We start from the raw sequence: 23,385 nt of genomic DNA on the forward strand, positions 1-23,385 counted from the left end.
GTTTTTGTTTTTGGAGGCACTGGGGTTTGAACACCAGGCCTCACTCTTGCTAGGCAGGCATGCTACCACTCCACTAGCCCTCTAATGAATTCTAATGATTAACACTGGACTAAAATAGGAATATACTCAATGCCCAACTTTCTTTATTTATAATTAACATCTGCGAAATAAGTCCGTAACAAATTCCATAACAAAAACAATTGATTTGTATGTAACGTTTTAAAGTACTAGTTGGACTTTGTTGCAATTTAACTTAAAGGCTTCATGACTTCTGATTATTCTTAGCCTCTTAAATAAATTTAAAATGATTTGAATTTTTCCTTCATCTGCAATTTCACTTTATTATTCTCTCTTCTTAAATCCTTCCCAACCCAGTTGCTCTGATGGACTGAGCTTTTTTTCAGCTCAGTGTTTTTATGGATGATAATCTATCCTGTGGGTCATGCCCTTCCCCTCTACCACTTGACTGACTTCTCAGGATTTTTATCTTGCTGAAACAAAAGCTAATTTCTTTCATGGAAACTCTGATGGTATTTCTCCAAGAGCACTGCTTCTAATTGTTGGATGTATTTCTGTCTATCATAAAACCCAGCATTAGCTGAAATTACATGTTAATTTGGGTGTTTCAAAGATGAAGGCCTGATTTTCTCACTGGACTACCAATCCTGTAAGGATAAGGACCAACATGGTACACAGAGTCCTTGAAACAGTGTTTCAGACATAAAAAATGTTTGTCAAATATTTTCTGAATGTTGTTGAGTGAATGAATGAATGAAGATTTTCTGGAATCCAGAAATATTCAGATATTCTGAATAATAAATAATCCAGATATTCTGGACATACTGTGAATGTCCTAGAATATCTGGATTAAAGAATTCTATTGGCTCCTCACAGAGTGCTTAGCTTTATTGAACAAAAGTTAAAGGTGTTCCACTGATTTATACTAGGATGAGATACGGAAGGCTCCCATCAAACTGTATATTCTATAACAACATGATTAATTACAATACTTGATGCCTTTTCTCTATGAGTTTTCTGAAGATATCTCTTTCCGTTCTTCACATATTTTCTGGACAACTAAAAAACTTTCTAATTTACAGGCACTGTAAATTATATAATTCATCATTCCTAACCATCTATAGACTCCTAGAAAGCTTACAGCTGAACTTATGACCCATGTGCAATAAAAAAGTAGGAATTCATAGCAGGTAGAAAGCATATTTCCAGCCTAGTTAGGCTTAATTTAAAAAAAAAGCTTAATCTCTACTTTCCTTTTTGTGTGTACTCAACATTGAATTGAGATTAAAAAATATAAATCCCATGACATGTAAAAAGGGTAGTACCATAGCAGTGAGAAAACATGTAAAAGTAGAGACCAAAGAAAACTTGTATTTTGAATCAGGTGAAAAATGATGGGTTTTTAATACTATGGTAAAAAAAGGGAGGAGGGGTGCTCACACTAGGCTGGTGAACTTGAGATGTTGTTCAGAGAGAAGCAATAAGATTTGAAAACATATTAGATGTGAGGGAGGTATCAGTTATCATTTGATGTAAACATCTAGAAATAGTTGTTCATGGATTAAATAATCACTCAACAGCTAGCTACCTATAACTAAATTTGACATACTAAATAATGAGCCATCTACACAGGAATATATTTGTGGTTGGAAGTACATCTTTATTGATGTAAAAACATGCAAAAGAGATTTGGGACCACCAGTGTTTCCAGTTCATCAAATCTCAAACCATATTCTTAGTTGCACATGTTTTTCCATCTTAAAGGCCATAGAAATTTAGCTTCCTCCTTTTATTCCTTGTGGAGGACTCCAACCACCCATGTCTCATTTGGCTTTCTCAACACTGAATAAAAAATGAGTTTAAGGTTTTAACATGGCCTTCTTCCTTTGCCTAAGAAAAAAAATCTGCACACTTATTTAATAACTTCATGATTATTTACTGTTCATTAATTTGATAAATATTGTTTCTGCACCTAGTATATGCCAGGACATATAATTGATGCTGCCTAAAATTTTATAGCAATTAAAAATTTTATTAAAAATCCGAGGTGCCTTGTTAGCACATTAGGTAGCACATTAGTCTCATAAAAATCCAGAAGCTTCTGGAATTGTCATAGCTGTAATTCCTGACCCAACAAAATGTATAAATAAACTACTATAATATATATTAAACATAATTCAGATTCCTTATAGAAATTTTAAAGTAAAAATGAGATACCAATAATTTTATTGTTTTCATTAAAACTTTATATCATCTTAGAGCAATAGGGAAATTAAAAAGTGTTAATTCCAAAAGCAAAATAAATATTTATTATTTTCTGAACCCAGGATTTATTTTTTAATAATTGGAGTGACTGAGTAGAGCTCTGCCTAAAACAACAAGGAAAGCAAAACCACAGATCTGAATATTTTCTTTGGTTCTCTCTCTGAGGCCACTAGCCACAGGTTCAGTCTTTGACCTAATATCCTCTAGAAACTTTCCCAACCTCCCAGACTTCAGACACATATAACTGGGATCTCTTAGAAAAGAACAGAAGAGTGATTTTGTCCTGGATCTGCTTGGTCTTTATTCCATAGACAATAGGGTTCAGTGCAGGTGGGATGATTACATACAGATTGGCAAACATAATGTGAAATGTAACAGAGACCTTATGGCCAAAGCGATGAGCAAGAATGGAGAAGAATGCTGGTATGTAGAACATGAGTATCACACAGACATGGGAAGCACAAGTGCCAAGGGCCTTCTGGCGTGTGTCTCTGGAGGGGAGGTGAAAAACAGCATGGAGGATGAGGGTGTAGGAGACAGCAATTAAGGTCACATCTATATTCACTGTCATGATGGGAACACAAAAGCCATATCAGATATTGATGGAGATATCTGCACAGGAAAGCTGGGCCACACCAATGTGCTCACAGTATGTATGTGCAATGATATGTGTCCTGCAGAAGGGTAGATGATTCACAAGAAAACACATGGGACAAAAACACAGAAACTTTGGAAAGAGATTCCCAATTTTTTACAATGGCTTGAGGGTCAGAATAGTGGTGTTTCTCAAGTGCAAGAAAATGGCTACATAGCTGTCAAATGCCATGGCCAGCAATGTAGCTGAGTCCAGGACAAAGCTATAGTGCAGAAAGAATAATTGGGTGAGACAGCCAGAAAAGCTGATTTCTGGGGATCAAACTAGAAGGTACGAAGGATTTTGGTTACACTTGTGGTAGATAGTACAAGGTCGGTTATGGCCAGCATGGAAAGGAAGGAGAACATGGGTGCATGAAGACTGCGTTCCATTGCAATAAAGTAGAGAGGATGCTGTTGCCCACAAGAGCCACACAATAGATAAAGCAGAGGGGATGCTGATCCAGACATGGTACTGCTGAAATCCAGGGATAGCTAAAAGGGTGAAGGGGCCTGGGTTGTAGCTACTCCGGTTATACATGACCTCTGAGAGCAGATGAACACAAATGGTCTATTATGAACGTGAGAAAACAAAACTGTATGGTAATTCTTCCTCCAACCCTTCTGGAAAACCAGCCCTCTTCTTCCCTAAACTTCAAGAAAGAAACTCCCATTATTATTAAGAGCAATGCTCATCAATTAGAGAAAGATTCAGCAGACTTAGTACTTTTATTTCTAATTGCCAAGTTTCTCTGGAATCTTCAAAATACATTAAATGCTATTCTCATTTTATAACTGAGTTTTCCCTGAGATGATGTAATTTATTGTTGTATAGGTATGTATATAGAGAAAAGTAATCAAATTCCATGCAGGAATGGAAAGAAACATATCACAACTGATAAAATGAGACAATTAACAATCATAGACTCCTACTTTACATCAGTTTGCTGTGTTATATTATCTAGAAAAATCTTCTGACATATGTGTTTTTATCTCCTTCACCTTCTTTTTAATAGAAACTAAGCATCTGAGAAATAATCTGTCTGACCAAGAAAGATCTCATCTTCAGTCACTGGCAGAGCCAAGATCATTAGATTCCACTGTCAATATTCTTTCATGTTGCTATTCCATATCAAGTGATCATTTAATACCGTTAGATGCCAAAAATTCACAAGAGATATTGTGCTATAGAGGAGAATGTAAACAAGGAGATTACCCAGAAGTAAAATTTGTCTAAAACACTAAGCCTACTCCTACTTTAGTGAATGTCTTGATATCCCTGAGACTTGCAAAACAGAATGTTCTCTGAGAATTTGTTGTTTGATGCCACAGCACATAGAATACGAAGTTCAATCTCCAGTCTACCCTGAGGAAATCTCCTTATGAATTGGAGAAAATTCATTCAAATGTACTTATGAATAATAGAGAGGGGACCTCTAGTAGAAAAAAAATAGAATTTATATTCTCTAAATTCCAGGTCAAGGTAAAAGCCAGGAAGCAAACTTTATCCCAAAGGTTAATATCATTTTGAGAATTTTCAGTAGTGAATACAAATCAAAAGATCTTTGCATGAAATTACTTTTCTGATTCTTTTAAAGGTCCTTACTTGTCTCATATAGAAAACTTTGATTTCACTTTACAGGAAAATTATAAGTCATTAAGTATTGAAATCATGTAAAACTGAGACAACACAACCACCTCAATACCTATTCTCTAGATTTTATCTTGATATAGTTGAGAAAAATACCCATTTCAAGGTCAAGGCCAAAATCAAATATATACCAGAGAGAGAGACAGACAGACAGACATAGAGATACAGAGAAAGTCTTCCCACATTGTCAGGTATCTCTCATCATCATTCATTCTGTTTATCCTTTGTCTTCAACATAGCCCTTTTAAAATTCATTCAGCATTTAAACAGTTTAAATGTGCTCAAATTTCATCTTCTGTTCTAAATAAGAAAAATCATGACTTTTCTCATTCATAGTTAAATATGGACTTTTCATATGACTTATCTCTAGCTTTTCACCCCTGCTTATCCTTTCCCATTCTACTCTCATCTTGTTTCTCACCAGTCCACAGCTTTCACTAAGGACATCAAGAGTCCATGCCTTAGCTTCACAGTCCCGTTTGACTTCTCCACACCATTTGACAGGACCAATCATCTCTGCAATCTTCACGCATTCAGTTACCTTGATACTGTATTACAGCACTGAATCTTTCTTCAGTTTCACTAACATCTTATCTCATCCTTTGCCTCTTCTTATTATTTTGTATCTCATCCTGGTATTTCTCAAGGTTTTGACTAAAATTCCCTTCTCTTCTCTCCACATTTTTCCTGATCTACATCCTGAACTCATGAGTTCCCAATTAATAACTAAACTTTGACATACCCCAAGTTTGTACTTCTTATGTAGATCTTGCAAGACACACAGATCCAACTGTACCCTGGATGTCCTCTTTTGGATATCTCATTGCCATATCAAAATTATTTATTTTCAAAAGTTAAAATGAATACTTACATTTCCTCAAAGCTTTAGTCCTACTATTCTGTCCAATATTTCACAGTATGTTTGTATCAGTCACCAAATGACCCAAAGAGGAAACTTGAAATTCACCATTTATACCTACCTGTACTTAAAGAGCCCTTGTTCAATAAGTTATATTGACCCAATACTTTTTTTCTAGCCCCAAACAATATAATTTATTCTCTTACAGTTCTGAAGATCAGAAGTATGAAATAAAATTTATGGAGCTAAAATAATGTTATTAGTAGGGCTGGGTCTTCTGGGGGCTGTAGGGGAGGAACCATTACTTGAATCTTCTAGTTCCTAGTGGTTGCTGACATTCTTAGGCTCGTGGCTTCATCACTTCAATATCTACTTCCATTATCTAATGACCTTTCCCCTAATTTGGGCAGTCTTGTCACCCTCTTATAAGGATCCTGTGGTTACATTGTGCTTGCCTTGTAATCTAGGATAATCTCCCCCTCTAAACTTCCTTAACTCAATCCAATATGCAACATCTCTCTCTCTGTGTAAGATTAGATGTTTAACAGGTCTAAGGGTTAGGACATGGACATATTTTGAGATCATTAAATTGCAAGTGCAATGAATTCACTCCTTTAATTTTTACTGTTATTTTAAAACAAATACAAAGTTTTATCATTTATTTTTTCCTTATAAGAGTATTCTATTAACCAACTGGCACACAGAACAAATGCTTAAATTTGTTTCCTTGGCATTTTCTGTAATTATATTTTCACTGAGTAACCCCTGGTGACTATTAAACATTGTTTACGGTGACAGCTACACTATTGCCAATCCTTTTTAAATCAAAATTTTAAAATCCTTAACACAGCTAATAAGCCCTCTACAATCTGTTATTTTTTTTCTTCCTCTTTAGGCTTTTTGACATATTGAAGGAATGTTTTCCCAAGGATCTTGCATTTTCTAAAAGCAAATACATTTTATTTCTTTTATTCATATGTGCATACAATGTTTGGGTCATTTCTCCCCCCTTCCCCCGTCCCCTCCCTCTCCCCCGCTACCCCCTCGCTACAAGGCAGAAACTATTTTTTTAAACAATTTCCATCAAAACTATCATGACAAACCCTCCTGTCACTTTATTACCAGAATTCTAATTATAGTAAAGACACAGTGATTCACCTTTAACAAACAGAATTTCATGGGAATTGCACTGTAAATGACAGTAAATAAAGGTTCCTTATAAATTCTAGGAGAGATAGTAAAAAATTCTTTGAGAAAGATATTTTTTAAAAAGAGGTTTATTTTAACTAAAAGGTAATAGCATACATAACACTTGTTGGCTCTTGCTGTTTATCAATTACACATCCAAGGCCTTTATAAATATTACCAAATGTAGTCTTTACTTCCTCCCAATGAGATAGGAGCCCTTAGTGTTTCCATATTACAGATGAGAAAAAAAGATGCCATAGAAAATATACCCAAATTTGTTCAACTGTTAAGTGAACAAGTCAAACTTCTTTTTTTTTTATTGTGGTACTGGGTGAGGGTACCTTGTGGCATTTACAAAAATTCTTACAATGTATCAAATATATAGTGATTGGATTCACCCCCTCTACCTCTCTCCTTTCCCCCCCCTTTCTCCCATGCCTGGAATAGTTCCAACTGATATCATTTTTGCATTTACATACATGTGTACATGGTATTTACACTGCATTCACACTCCTACCACCTTTCCCCACCATCTCCCCACTCCCAGCAGGACCTGTTTCCCTCCTGTTCTCTGATTCTGTAGAAGAAAAAAGAAAAAAAATGACATTTTTGCTTGTTTGAGATAAAGATAGCTACACAGGGAGTTTCCTTGTGATAATCTGTTCTATATATGTATTATAACCACAATTAGTCCATTTCTTTTTTTTAATTTTATTTTATCATTTTTACATGTACTTATATGTGCATACATTATCTGGGCCACCTCCCCCACCCCCTTGCTTCCAGGCAGAATCTGTTCTGCCCTCTTTTTCTTCTACTTTGTTGAACAAAAAACGTAAGAGATGATAAGAAAAACTGTTTTTGCTAGGTGGAGATAAAGACAGCTACACAGAGAGATTACTAGTGCTGTGTACCATGCATATGTGTATTACAATCCACATTGGCTCACCTCTACCAGCCCTCTTCACTACTTCCTATTCCCTTTCCTGTAGTGGCCTCTGCCAGTTTAAGATTACTATATTTGCTCTTACACATTGAGCATATCAAGTACATTCAAGTTTTTGGTTTCCTTCCCTCTCCCTTTTCCTCCCATGTAAGGTCTTCCTTTAGTGTATCACTCATATTCAATAATATTTCTGCATTTGTCTTAGGTCTATAATCCCCATGTGACAGAGAATATGTGAATTTTGACCTTCTGAGCCTGATTAACTTCACTTAAGATGATGCTCTCCAGTTCCATCCATTTACTTGCAACTGACAAAATTTCATTCTTCTTTGTGGCTGAATAAAATTCCATTGTGTATAAATACCACATTTTCTTAATGCATTCATTGGTAGTGGGACATCTTGGTTATTTCCATAGCTCAGCTATTGTGAATAGTGCTGCAATAAGCATGGGTGTGCAGGTGCCTTTGTAGTAACTGGACTCACATTCCTGCAGGTATATCCCTAGGAGTGGGATTGCTGGGTCATATGGCAAATCTATGTTTAGTTTTTTAAGAAGCCTCCATATTGTTTTTTAAAGTGGTTGTACTAGCTTACATTCCCACCAGCAATGTATGAGGGTTTCTTTTTCCACATCCTCCCCAACATTTGTTGTTATTGGTGTTCTTCATGGTAGCAATTCTACCAGGAGTGAGGTAGAATCTTAGTGTGGTTTTCATTTGCATTTCCTTTATGACCCGGGATGGTGAGCATTTTTTCATGTGTTTTTTGACCATTTGGACTTCTTCCTTTGAAAAAGTTCTGTTTAGTTCAGTTGTCCATTTCTTTTTAGGGGAGATTTTTCAATCTTTGTAATGAATGTCATTGAGATTTTGAGGGAATTGTGTTGAACATATAGATTGCTTTTGGTAGTATAGCCATTTTCACTATGTTGATCTGCCAATCCATGAGCATGGAAGATCTTTCCATCTTCTGTAATCTTCTTTGATTTCTTTCTTCTATGGTTTGTAGTTCTCCATGTAGAGGTCATTTACATCCTTTGTTTATTCCTAGGTATTTGATATTTTGGGGGGGGCTATTGTAAATGGAATTGTTTCCTATATTCTTTCTCAATTTGTTCATTGTTGGTGTATAAAAAGGCTACTGATTTTGTAAGCTGACTTTGTATCCTGCTACATTGCTGAAGATGTTTAGTGTATCTAGGAGTTTTTGGGTGGAGTTTTTCGGGTTTTTAAGGTATAATATCATGTCATCTGTAAATAGGGGTACTTTGACTATTTCTTTACCTATTTGTATTCCTTTTATTTCCTCTGCTTCCCTTATTGCTTTTGTCAGTAATTCCAGGACTATGTTGAATAGGAGTGGGGAGAGTAGACACCTTTGTCTTATTTCTGTCTTTAGGGGAAATGGTTTTAGTTTTTCCCCAGTAAGTTAGGATGTTGGCTAAATAAATATATAAATAAAAGGTCCAATCACCTGAAAACTTTATTGGTAGTCCATGATCACCTGTTGACCATTTTCTCCTTGGGATTTCTGAGAAGAGTTACATAAGTCAGCATGGCAAATCCTCAGATGCTGTGGAATACCTATGAAAACAAGTGGGATAGAGCATGTGGGTGTAACAGTGAGTGGGGAAACATCAGCACCATGTCCAGTAGGATGGCAGAACTTTGCACCAAGCTTTTCCCATGATCTCCAAATAGGCAGAGCCCCTGTGAATGAATCTATGACAAGGCATAAATTTAATTCAATGTAACAAATTTGAGATGAAAAGGCAGGAGAGGTGATGCATGAACATCTTTCAGGATGAAACAAGAAGAATCAAAAGGAGTATCAAAGAGTCACTGTCATTAACTACAACACATTGGACAGAGAAAAATAAACATGGATATTTAAAAGTTAATCAATGGTGCAAAAAAGAAAAAAGAACATATACAAAATAGTATTATGGATCTTTAAAGTATTATGGATACTTTAAGTGGAAAATATATTTTTTCTTCATCCTTTGCCTATTATACAGATTTTTACATAAAGTGCATTTGATGTGGCCTTCAATGCATTTTCCCAGGAATAAAAATCAGGTGTTGGGGATGGACATGGTTCAAATGACAGAGTACTTGCCTAGGGAATGCTAGGCCCTGAATTCAAAACCCCAATAGTGAGGAATAAAAAAAGGTATGGGAACCACATGGCTATGGTTTGCTTTTGAGTGAATAATGATAATCTTTCCTATGGAATATTCCTTCAAACAACTCAAGGTGGCATTTACAACAAGAATTTATCATTCAAATACTAACATTAATGACAGCATTTGTCTCAATATTCTAGGATCACAGTAGTCTCCTCTTTGAACTTTTTCTAAAAGTTTTCTTTTTTTTATCCATTTGTTCACTGTTATAAGATCCAAATCCAGGATACCCCTTAGTGCCAGAAAATGAACAGACTTATAAAACAAGAGAAGATAAGTACAAGAGAATACCTTGGGAATGGACTCAGAATTATGCCACTTTAAGTCAGAATAACCTGCATTACAGCTGGAATGAACTTTGAATTATTGTTCTTTTTTTGGTTTTCTTTTACAGCTGCTTCTCTATCAGATATTATCTTGTTACTTTATTTTTTAAACTCCCTCCATTCATTCACATGCTTCTCTGAGAAAACTTAATTTCCTCCAACTTTTAGAAACTGCAAAGTAGTTATAAAAGAACAATTGCCTAAGATTCAGAATTATTTTTTTTTAAAGAGGAGCATGTGTATTATGTGGCCAGTGTCTTCACTCTGCCTGATTATGAGATAAGCCACTCATCACCACTCTACTATACTGAGGAAACCATCTGAAGGGTGGGAGGTGGATGCTCAGTTTTCACATTAAAGGAAGCAGTGCTATCCTAGCAGCATCCACTTTTGTTTAAGTCTTTCAGTGTTAGAGATTTGAGGTTGCATGCTATACTTTATGCTCATAACTGATGTGGCTGGAATATAATACTGAACTGATAGCATCAGCAGAATGAAAAATGTGATGTATTTTATGCATCACATTAAGAGAATGATTTTTTCTTGTTCTACAGAGAATTGAAATCAGAAGTGAAACCCCTTTGTATTCCAAAGTATATCTTAAAACATTTTGTAATTTTCTTAAATGATTATGAATATTGACGCTATTAACCTATTTTCCAGTACATCATTTAATACAGCACTGAATAAATGATGCAAGTTGCCAATGGATGAGTGATCAAGTAGTACCTCTGCTGGTAATTAATTTTTCCTCAGTAAAATAGCATAAACCAATGAGTTAGCTGCATTGGTTAATCAGTATGGAAACAATATTTTGTAAATGCACAACTGTTTTGTATGTACTGTTGGGATTTGCTTCATTGTTGGATATCAAATGATGATGTCAAGTTCAGAACAGTGAATATTTTTGCCATATTCAGTCCTGTTACAAGGCGAGGCACTGCTTAACCTGATTTGAATAATCATTATTTGAATAGTAATGTGATAATACATTATAATGTATAATAACACAGTATATATTATATAATACACTATTTATTATATGTTATATGCTATTATATAAATATGTAAGTACATTGTATATGATACTATTATAATACATTAATATGCACTAATTTTACACTAATATAAATAAGTGTATTGCATATAATAATGTACTGTTTGAGAAGGCTATTCAAGTAGTTCACCTTTAATACACTGCACATGATACTGGAAACCCTAGCATAATTGAATGGGGACCCAGCAGGGCTAAAATGTGTATGGAATTTAACACATTGATTTTCTATATGCTTCTGGTCTAACTAAAATTTCTCTCCATCTTGCATGCTTGAGAGCTGAAAAGAAAATAACATTAGAGTAATAATGGTTCAAAATTTACAAAATAAAGTACTGTTTTGGTGTGGGAGTTGTCATAGGCTGGGCTGAAGTGATTTATCTATGTGGAGTATCAAGTATCTTCAAAATGGATTTGTTCAGACATTATATATTAATGATGACTGAAATGCAACAAATAATATCATTTTAGCTGACTTAACATAAATGAATAAGCCAATGTTATTAGAAAAATAAATAACTATAAGAAAAGACTCAACAAGCTAGTGTACAAAAGAACTGTTTTACAGATGTATGGAAGCGTCATAGTGAAACCCATTAATCTGTATAATTAATATGATGATTGGATAATTGTAACAAAAAGAATAGAATTTTTTAATGTAATAAAAAGGAAATCTATGAAAAACTCACAGCTAAACTAAAAGGAAATAAAAAACACCAAGATGGGAAAAGAATAAATAAAATTATCTCTACTCACAAATAGCATGGCCTTGTGTATAGAAAATCCTACAGAATCTATGAAAACTATTGGAAATAATAAATTATTTAATCGAGGTTTCAGACCAATATACAATCCTCAAAACCAACATATAAAGCAAAGAATAAAATTATCAAGATCCATGACAATAGATCTTCATAAACTTGTATTTAGTGAAATATATTAGATATAACATCAAAAGAATGAGCAAGCCAGGCATCTGTAGCTGAACCCTACAATCCTAGCTCAGGAGGCAGAGATCAGAAGGATCACAGTTTGAAACCAGCCTAGGCAAATAGTTCCCTAGACTCTACCTTGAAAAAAACCATAACAAAAAAGGGTTAATGGAGTGTGGCTCTTGGTGAAGGCCCTGAGTTCAAACCCAATACCAAAAAAAAAAAAAAAGCAACGACAACTGAGTTGGTGGTTTACTCACCCCCTGTAATGCAGCACTTAGGGGGCTCAGGCAGGAGAATATTGAATTTGAGGTCAGCCTGAACTACATATTGAAACCATGTCTCAAGAGTAAAAAAAAGAAAAAAAAGAAAGAAAATAATAATATCACCTCACGTTAAATCACGTATCTAGATTCAAATTTCAGGTAACAGAAAGTATTGGGGAGGAGGCACCAGAAGAACTGTAATCCTCCTGCACTACTATGGGTGAGTAAAATGGTGCAGTCATTTTGAAAATAGACTGAGAATTCCTGAGACAATTAAGTATGGAAAACATAGAAAGTTACCATATAATCCAACAATTCCTCTTCTAGATATATACCCAAGAGAGAGCCACGTGCACACAGATACTTCAACACAAATGTCTATGCCAGTACTATTTGTAGCAGTCCCCAAGTGGAAAATGACCCAAATGCCCATCAATAGATGAGTGGATAGATAAAGTGCATTATAACCTTGCAAAAAGAAATTATTTGGCCACACAAAGGAATGAAATGGTGACATATGCTACAACATGGGTGATCATTAAAAAACAGTTTGCTAAATTGGAGTCAGTCAGAAGAGGGCACCTGTTGTATGATTCCATGAAGTGTCCAGAATAGGTAAATCCATAAAGAGAGATCAGAAGTTTCCAGGGAATCAGAAAAGAGAGGCATTAATGTAACTGCTAACAGGTGGAGAGATTTGTGAAAAAATATTCTGGAATTAGAAAATAGTGATAATTGCACAACATAGTAACTATACTAAAATCTATTTTAAAATGGTAAGTTTGGGCAGATTCCAAGATGGTGGCTAGAGGTAGGAAGCAGAAAGTGACCCTCCTATAGTGAAATCTTGGAGAGACGCTGGAGACACACTTTGCAGGCATAATCACTGAGAAAAGGCATAACTTTGACCCCTCCACATCTCCAGCTGGTGTAGAGAATCTCCACTTCACGTTAAATGGAGAAACGAGGAGGGCCCCGGGGGCCGCCAGTGGCCGGCGCCCATACGGCGTGGGAAGACGCGGACCAGGTGAGCTTCGCGGTACCGCGGTAGCCCCACAGACAAGCCTGGGCCAGAGCAGCATAGCCCCCTGGACAGACTGACCTCCACCCAGGAAAAAAAGAGAAACTGAGTAATAACCAATAAGAACGGTTAAGACACGCTGGAAAGAGAGTGGGGCGCCCTGAGCGCTGAAGATTGGGGGAAGGGAATCCTTCCCGGGACTGTAAATAAACAAGCAGGGCAGGCCGGAGAGCCTCTGGCAGGAGTGGGGCGCATGCCCAGCAACCAGGAGCGGGGAAGCTTGTGAGAGGAGGGAAGACCCACTTCCCACGTGAACTGTAAACAAACATGGCGGCCGGCAGGAGCAGCAGCACCGCCCAGTAAGCAGGAGCAGGAAAGCTGCTGAAAGTGGCAGTGGGAGGAAAACTTCAGAGGAGTGGGGGGGAAGACCCACCTCCCACATGAACTGTAAATAAACACGCAGGCCTGACAACGCCGGGCAGTGTCACCTTTCCCAGTGCTTGGAAAGGGGAAAGCCTGTAGCTGAGGCTCCCGCACAGGAGAACTCTGAGCAAACAAAGCCTGTGGGACCAGGTGAGTGCTAGCTCAGCCCAGAGAGCTGCATAAATAATGCCGCCAGCTACAGGCTGAGAGCAGCAGGCAGGCAAGCCACAGTTGCAGATACCATTCTCAGAACTGTCTCCAGACGCTTTTTTTTCTTTTTCTCCCTACCTTTGATGAGAGAACAACCGAATTACACCTGCAAGCTGAAAAACTTACTGAAACTGTACTGCATTTGAACTGGGGACACTTGGTGGAGCTTTTTTTTTTATTTTTTCGTGTGTGTGTGTGTGTGTGTGAGTGTGTAGTTTTATTCTACTTTATGCATACCCTTTGATGAGACAAATACAGAACAACATCTGAGGCACCAACTCCAGGACTGGAGATTGAGATGGACACCCAAATTATTAAGACTGAAACTGCATTGTCTATAAACTTGGAAGTTTTTGGGTTTTTTTTTTTTAATTTTCTATTTTCCATTTTATTTTAATTCATTTTTATATATAGATATTACTTTCATTTACTTATTTTTTTTATCTTTGATTTTCAATCCTCTCTCTGTCTCTCTAATGTCTGTTCAGCTTACTGTCGATTAGTACACTAACACTCCTTGTTTATACCTTTGAAACTCTCTTGTCTGATACCTTGTTCTGCTTTCTCCCTCTTGTCTGTATATTTGTTTTCCCCTTTTCTTTAACTTCTTGCTTTCCATCTCAGTTCACTCTTCCATTCTGAATTTTACCATTGTTATTATTACAAGCTAGAAAATACTTAATTACACACAGTACAGGGACAGTAACAACACCAAGGACAATGACAGGAAGACAGAAAAAACAGGGAAACCAGTTTCCCCACAGCAAAAAATTAGTACAGGAACCAGAGGGGAATGAAGAGAACAGAAACTCAGAGCCAGACTCCAACAAAATGAAGATAAACTATGCCAAAGGACCCAATGAAGCCCACAAGAATAATTTAAAAGAAGACATACTACAAGTACTCAATGAGAATTTTATAGAGATGATACTGGATAGGGTCAACCAAAATGTACAGGAGACACTCAAGAAATTCCAAGACAATAAAAATAGAGAATTTGAAAAAGCAAAAGAAGAAATAAAGGAAACCATAGAAGCACTGTATAAACACCAAAGTGAAAGAGAGAACACAATGAATAAATGGATAAATGAACTCAGGACAAAAATAGACAACAATAAAGAAGAAAACAGCCAGGATATGGAAAACCTCAGAAAAAAGAACGAAACAGAACTGCAAAACAAAACGGAAGGCCAATCCAGCAGAATAGAACAAACAGAAGACAGAATCTCAGAACTTGAAGATGAAATGGTAATTAAAGGAAAAACTGAAGAACTACTAATTAAACAACTCAAGACCTGTGAAAAGAAAATGCAAGAACTCACTGACTCCATCAAAAGACCAAACTTGAGAATCATGGGCATCGAAGAAGGAGAAGAGGTGCAAGCGAAGGGAATGCGTAATATATTCAACAAAATAATAACGGAAAATTTCCCAAATCTAGAGAAAGATATTCCCATACAAATGCAAGAGGCCTCCAGGACACCAAACAGACCAGATCAAAATAGAACTACTCCACGACAAATCATCATTAAAACAACAAGTTCAGAAACTAAGGAAAGAATATTGAAGGCTGTAAGAGAGAAAAAACAAGTAACATACAAAGGTAAACCCATCAAAATCACAGCAGACTTCTCAACAGAAAAATTAAAAGCAAGAAGAGCGTGGGGTGAGATCTTCCGGGCACTGAATGAAAATAACTTCAACCCCAGGATACTCTACCCAGCAAAGCTATCATTCAAAATAGATGGAGCAATAAAAATCTTCCATGATAAGCAGAAACTAAAACAATATGTGACCACAAAGCCACCATTACAAAAGATTCTGCAAGGGATCCTGCACACAGAAAGTGACACCCAACTTAACCATGAAAAGGCAGGCAGCACCAAACCACAGGATAAGAAAAAGCAAGACAGTAGAGAGTAACATCAAGTTAGGTACACACAATCAAACCTTCAAACAACTAAGATAACTAAATGGCAGGAATCACCACATACCTATCAGTACTAACACTTAATGTTAATGGACTTAATTCACCCATCAAAAGACACCGTTTGACAAAATGGATTAAAAAAGAAGATCCAACAATTTGTTGCTTACAGGAGATTCATCTCACCGACAGAAATAAGCATATGCTTAGGATGAAAGGCTGGAAGAAGATTTACCAAGCCAATGGCCCCCGAAAACAAGCAGGAGTAGCAATACTTATCTCTGACAAAGTAGACTTCAAACCTACATTGATCAAACGAGATAAAGAAGGACATTCCATACTAATAAAAGGGGAAATAGACCAAAAGGAAATAATAATCATCAATCTGTATGCACCCAATGTCAACGCACCCAATTTCATCAAACATACCCTGAAAGACCTAAAAGCATATATAAACACCAACACAGTGGTTGTGGGAGACTTTAACACTCCATTATCATCAATAGATAGGTCATCCAAACAAAAACTCAATAAAGAAATCCAAGATCTAAAATATGCAATAGATCAAGTGGACCTAGTAGATGTCTACAGAACATTTCATCCAACCTCTACACAATATACATTCTTCTCAGGAGCCCATGGAACCTTCTCCAAAATAGATCATATCCTAGGGCACAAAGCAAGCCTCAACAAATATAAGAAAATAGAAATAATACCATGCATACTATCTGATCACAATGCAGTAAAAGTAGAACTCAACAACAAAAGTAAAGACAAAAAACATGCAAACAGCTGGAAACTAAATAACTCATTACTTAATGAAGAATGGATCATTGATGCAATAAAAGAGGAAATTAAAAAGTTCCTAGAAGTCAATGAAAATGAAAACACAACCTACCGGAACCTATGGGACACAGCTAAGGCAGTCTTGAGAGGAAAGTTTATAGCCATGAGTGTGTATATTAAAAAGATTGAAAGATCCCAAATCAATGACCTAATGATACATCTCAAACTCCTAGAAAAACAACAACAAGCAAATCCCAAAACAAATAGAAGGAGAGAAATAATAAAAACAAGAGCTGAAATCAACGAAATAGAAACCAAAAAAACCATACAAAGAATTAATGAAACAAAAAGTTGGTTCTTTGAAAAAATAAACAAGATCGATAGACCCCTGGCAAACCTGACTAAAATGAGGAGAGAAAAAACCCAAATTAGTAGAATCAGAAATGCAAAAGGGGAGATAACAACAAACACCATGGAAGTCCAGGAAATCATCAGAGACTACTTTGAGAACCTATATTCAAATAAATTTGAAAATCTAAAAAAAATGGACAGATTTCTAGATACATATGATCATCCAAAACTGAACCAAGAGGAAATTAATCACCTGAATAGACCTATAACACAAAATGAAATTGAAGCAGCAATCAAGAGTCTCCCCAAAAAGAAAAGTCTAGGACCTGATGGATTCTCTGCTGAATTCTATCAGACCTTTAAAGAAGAACTGATACCAACCCTCCTTAAACTATTCCATGAAATAGAAAGGGAAGGAAAACTGCCAAACACATTTTATGAAGCCAGTATTACACTTATCCCAAAACCAGGCAAAGACACCTCCAAAAAGGAGAACTATAGGCCAATCTCCTTAGTGAACATTGATGCAAAAATCCTCAACAAAATAATGGCAAATCGAATTCAGCAACACATCAAAAAGATTATTCACCATGACCAGGTAGGCTTCATCCCAGGGATGCAGGGGTGGTTCAACATACGAAAATCAATAAATGTAATAAACCACATTAACAGAAGCAAAGACAAAAACCACTTGATCATCTCAATAGATGCAGAAAAAGCCTTTGATAAGATCCAACATCATTTCATGATAAAAGCTCTAAGAAAACTAGGAATAGAAGGAAAGTTCCTCAACATTATAAAAGCTATATATGACAAACCTACAGCCAGCATTATACTTAACGGAGAAAAATTAAAACCATTCCCTCTAAAATCAGGAACCAGACAAGGATGCCCACTATCTCCACTCCTATTCAACATAGTACTGGAATTCCTAGCCAGAGCAATTAGGCAAGAAGAAGGAATAAAAGGAATACAAATAGGTAAAGAAACTGTCAAAATATCCCTATTTGCAGACAACATGATCCTATACCTTAAAGACCCAAAAAACTCTACTCAGAAGCTTCTAGACATCATCAATAGCTATAGCAAGGTAGCAGGATATAAAATCAACATAGAAAAATCATTAGCATTTCTGTACACTAACAATGAGCAAACGGAAAAAGAATGTATGAAAACAATTCCATTTACAATAGCCTCAAACAAAATCAAATACCTAGGTGTAAACCTAACAAAAGATGTGAAAGACCTCTACAAGGAAAACTATACACTTCTGAAGAAAGAGATTGAGGAAGACTATAGAAAGTGGAGAGATCTCCCATGCTCATGGATTGGTAGAATCAACATAGTAAAAATGTCGATACTCCCCAAAGTAATCTACATGTTTAATGCAATTCCCATCAAAATTCCAATGACATTCATTAAAGAGATTGAAAAATCTACTGTGAAATTTATATGGAAACACAAGAGGCCACGAATAGCCAAGGCAATACTCAGTCAAAAGAACAATGCAGGAGGTATCACAATACCTGACTTCAAACTATATTACAAAGCAATAACAATAAAAACAGCATGGTACCGACACAAAAACAGACATGAAGACCAGTGGAACAGAATAGAGGATCCAGATATGAAGCCACACAACTATGAGCAACTTATCTTTGACAAAGGAGCTAAAAATATACGATGGAGAAATAGCAGCCTCTTCAACAAAAACTGCTGGGAAAACTGGTTAGCAGTCTGCAAAAAACTGAAACTAGATCCATGTATATCACCCTATACCAAGATTAACTCAAAATGGATCAAGGATCTTAATATCAGACCCCAAACTCTTAAGTTGATACAAGAAAGAGTAGGAAATACTCTGGAGTTAGTAGGTATAGGTAAGAACTTTCTCAATGAAACCCCAGCAGCACAGCAACTAAGAGATAGCATAGATAAATGGGACCTCATAAAACTAAAAAGCTGCTGTTCATCAAAAGAAATGGTCTCTAAACTGAAGAGAACACCCACAGAGTGGGAGAAAATATTTGCCAATTATACATCAGACAAAGGACTGATAACCAGAATATACAGGGAACTTAAAAAACTAAATTCTCCCAAAACTAATGAACCAATAAAGAAATGGGCATGTGAACTAAACAGAACTTTCTCAAAAGAAGAAATTCAAATGGCCAGAAAACACATGAAAAAATGCTCACCATCTCTAGCAATAAAGGAAATGCAAATTAAAACCACGCTAAGATTCCACCTCACCCCTGTTAGAATAGCCATCATCAGCAACACCACCAACAACAGGTGTTGGAGAGGATGCGGGGGAAAAAGGAACCCTCTTACACTGTTGGTGGGAATGTAGACTGGTACAACCACTCTGGAAAAAAATTTGGAGGCTACTTAAAAAGCTGGACATCGATCTACCATTTGATCCAGCAATACCACTCTTGGGGATATACCCAAAAGACTGTTACTCCAGAGGCACCTGCACATCCATGTTTATTGCGGCACTATTCACAATAGCCAAGTTATGGAAACAGCCAAGATGCCCCAGCACTGACGAATGGATTAAGAAAATGTGGTATCTGTACACAATGGAATTTTATGCAGCCATGAAGAAGAACGAAATGTTATCATTCGCTGGTAAATGGATGGAATTGGAGACATCATTCTGAGTGAGGTTAGCCTGGCCCAAAAGACCAAAAATCGTATGTTCTCCCTCATATGTGGACATTAGATCAAGGGCAAACACAACAAGGGGATTGGACTATGAGCACATGATAAAAGTGAGAGCACACAAGGGAGGGGTGAGGATAGGTAAGACACCTAAAAAACTAGCTAGCATTTGTTGCCCTTAATGCAGAGAAACTAAAGCAGATACCTTAAAGCAACTGAGGCCAATAGGAAAAGGGGACCAGGAACTAGAGAAAAGGTTAGATCAAAAAGAATTAACCTAGAAGGTAACACCCACGCACAGGAAATCAATGTGAGTCAATGCCCTGTATAGCTATCCTTATCTCAACCAGCAAAACCCCTTGTTCCTTCCTATTATTGCTTATACTCTCTCTTCAACAAAATTAGAAATAAGGGCAAAATAGTTTCTGCTGGGTATTGAGGGGGGGGAGCGGGAGGGGGTGGAGTGGGTGGTAAGGGAGGGGGTGGGGGCAGGGGGGAGAAATGAACCAATCCTTGTATGCACATATGAATAATAAAAGAAAAATGAAAAAAAAACTAAAATAAAATGGTAAGTTTTATGATAAGCAAACTGTATTTCAATATTTAAAAAATGAAATTTGACTGGGTACTGGTGGCTCATGTCTGTAATTTTAGCTACTCAGGAAGCAGACAGAGATCAAGAGGATCACAGATCAAAGCCAGCCCAGGCAAATAGTTCACAAGACTCTAACTCGAAAAAAACCCTTCACAAAAAAGGGCTGGTAAATTGGCTCAAGGTGTAGGTTCTGAGTTCAAACCCCAGTACTGCAAAAAAAAAAAAAATTTGAAGTCTGGCCAGAAATGGGAGTCATCCTAAATTTGGAAAATGCTAAAACAGATTGATACTATTTCCTGTCTCCTGAATACTAGCCTTAATACCTGCTCTAGTTCCAGTGTTCCAGTTTCCTTCTTAACCGCTCAAATTGAGTTACACTATTATCATCATTTATTTCATCTATAAAATCCTTAATTTTCCTTATCTGATTTGGCAAAATAACCTTGCTATGTGTGCATACAACTTGAAACTCTGTGAAGCCTCTACTGACTAATTCTGCCTAATAATACAGGCAGAATTATTCCTCTGGCTCTGACCTCTAAGGGCATTTTATACTCACTTTGTAATTACTGGTACTGCACTGACCTCAAATGTAGAGGCGACATTTGCTTTGTTAAAAGTTTGCATGAACAAAAAATAATCCCTACGTATTGGTCCCTTTAGGACATATGGGAATATAAGAGATTCTTAGGGGTACTGGGGGGATAAAGAGAATACTTAAATGAAAAAAAGAAACATGGGTTTGCAAAAGATACTAGGAAAGTGGTAAATGAAAAAGCCCATGAGGAAAATGCATCAGGAGCAAGAAGAAGAGAGGAAGAGAGAAGAGTAGGGTTGAAGGCATAGGAGTAACCTAGCATTGAAACAGGAAATGCAGAACAAAGTTGCATAGGTTCAGGGCCTATGCATTGTTGAAGAGCCCCTCCCCCTCAGATGTTCAATGCCTGTCAATAGATCTCCTCCATTTGGTTCTATGCCAAAGTTATATCTGTGTGCCTCAGATTGCTGTGTGGCAGCATACTGGCCAAAATGATGGGGGAGGGAGCTGGAGCTGAGGGAGAGAAGGATACTCACAGGCAGGGGAATCCTTGCTCCCACAGGAGGAAAGTAAACGTACACTGCATGAGGCAAGAACTGAGAATTCATTCTATATATTAAGGAAGCCTGAGCTATGCATGAAGTGTTGGACTGAGAAACTGAATCTCAGATGGACGCAGCAAGGAGGTAGGTCTGGGGCAGATATTTTTTAGGGTGTAAAGGAGGTATTAATAAGGAGACAGTAAGAAATGGGGGCCAAATAAGTGGATCCTTCTCTGGCAATATTTATAGAGGGGGCAGAGGGCTGAAGTGAATGGGCTAGGGCAACTAGATTGAGTTGTGTTCTTCTGCGGAATGAGTTGGCAGAAGGGCAGTTGAGAAGTATACTTTCTAGGTAAATAACAGGTCTTTGAATTCTCCTAAAGAGAATCATAAATCATAAATTGCAGTAGAAACAGAGGAACAATGGAAGGAAAAGCTTAACTACTGTGTATGGAGAAACATGTAAATGATACATAAGTCAAGTTCTTGGGCAAAGCAGTCAGGTAAAGGATGGAATCACAGAAAGAAACAATTTCTCTAGTAGAAAGAAGAGAATTACTGCCCCAACCCTCCTCTTCCACAGTTTGCTAAGCAGGAGCAATTAATCTTTGGTGTGGGACTGCAGTTCTCTGTACAGACTGGGGTTTTGAAGAGCTTATTACAGTTCATATGCGCATAGAGAGATTGCTTTTAAGTTTGATTTTCAGATTGCTTTTCAGAACCTGTGGCACTGTGTTGAGTATAATATTTATGAACTCTGTAGTTTTCTGGAGTCTTACAACTGTGTAGAAGATTTCTGAATAAAGGTACAAAGTCTATAAGTGGGAAGGGGCTGTATCTGTGCACTTCATGCAAAATATGTGTGTGACTGTATGTAGAATATATGTCTCTAGGTTAAACCCTTAACTGTTGTAAGGCTTCTGAGTGTGTGCAGATCTGGTGGTTGTTTTGTGCACTTTGTTCAAAGTCTGAAACAATTTTTCCCCTGTGACCCAGGCTCTGCAGAAAATCCTGGCTTTTTTTATTTGCTAAAAGTACAGCTGCTATGAATAACTCTGACACTCGTGCAGCAGGCTGCTTCCTCACTGGCATCCCTGGGCTGGAGCACCTACACATCTGGCTCTCCATCCCCTTCTGCACCATGTACATAACTGCTCTGGTAGGCAATGGCCTTCTCATTTGCATCATCCTCTCCCAGCCAAGTCTGCATGAGCCCATGTACACTTTCCTGTCCATGCTAGCCAGCACTGATATCTTACTCTCAACTTCCACCATGCCCAAGACACTGGCCAATTTCTGGCTAGGTTCTAGCCACATATCCTTTGATGGCTGTCTCACCCAGATGTTCTTCAACCACTTCCTCTTTGTGGCTGATTCTGCCATCCTGTTGGCCATGGCCTTTGACCGCTATGTGGCAATCTGCTCCCCTCTGCGATATGCCACAGTCCTAACAAGGAATGTCATTGGGAAGATTGTTGCTTCTACCCTGACCCGCAGCTTCATCATCATGTTTCCATCCATCTTCCTCCTGAGGCGCCTGCACTACTGCCGGCTCAACATCATTGCACACACATTTTGTGAGCACATGGGCATCGCCCATCTATCCTGTTCTGACATCTCCATCAATGTCTGGTATGGGCTGGCAGCTGCTCTTCTCTCCACAGGCCTGGACATCACCCTAATTGTTGTTTCTTACGTCCACATACTCCGAGCTGTCTTCCGTCTCTCTTCCCAAGAAGCTCAGACCAAGGCCTTGAGCACTTGTGGTTCCCATGTCTGTGTCATCCTACTCTTCTATATCCCTGGCCTCTTTTCTGTCTTTGCCTACAGGTTTGGTAGGAACCACATCCCCCATTATGTCCATATCCTAGTGGCCAACCTCTATGTAGTTATCCCACCTATGCTCAATCCTGTTATTTATGGAATGAGGACCAAGCAAATTTTGGAAGGGGCTAAGCAGATGTTCTCAAATCTTGCCAAGGAATTTAAATGAATGCTTC

The 23,385-nt window shown here is 37.4% G+C and overlaps 1 protein-coding gene and 1 pseudogene across 1 annotated transcript; one reads left to right on the forward strand and one right to left on the reverse strand.

Moving 5' to 3' along the window:
• Positions 1–2,476: 2,476 nt before the first annotated feature.
• On the reverse strand, positions 2,477–3,457 carry LOC141425440 (olfactory receptor 52H1-like; annotated as a pseudogene).
• Positions 3,458–3,492: 35 nt separating this feature from the next.
• On the forward strand, positions 3,493–23,378 carry Or52b6 (olfactory receptor family 52 subfamily B member 6). Its single transcript, XM_074081737.1, is given in 3 exon segments — positions 3,493–3,498; positions 22,382–22,408; positions 22,410–23,378. Coding segments are annotated over 3 exon segments (1,002 nt in total).
• The last annotated feature ends 7 nt before the right edge of the window (positions 23,379–23,385 follow it).

The sequence above is a fragment of the Castor canadensis genome, chromosome 1, assembly GCF_047511655.1.
Source record: "Castor canadensis chromosome 1, mCasCan1.hap1v2, whole genome shotgun sequence".
Taxonomy (NCBI): domain Eukaryota; kingdom Metazoa; phylum Chordata; class Mammalia; order Rodentia; family Castoridae; genus Castor; species Castor canadensis.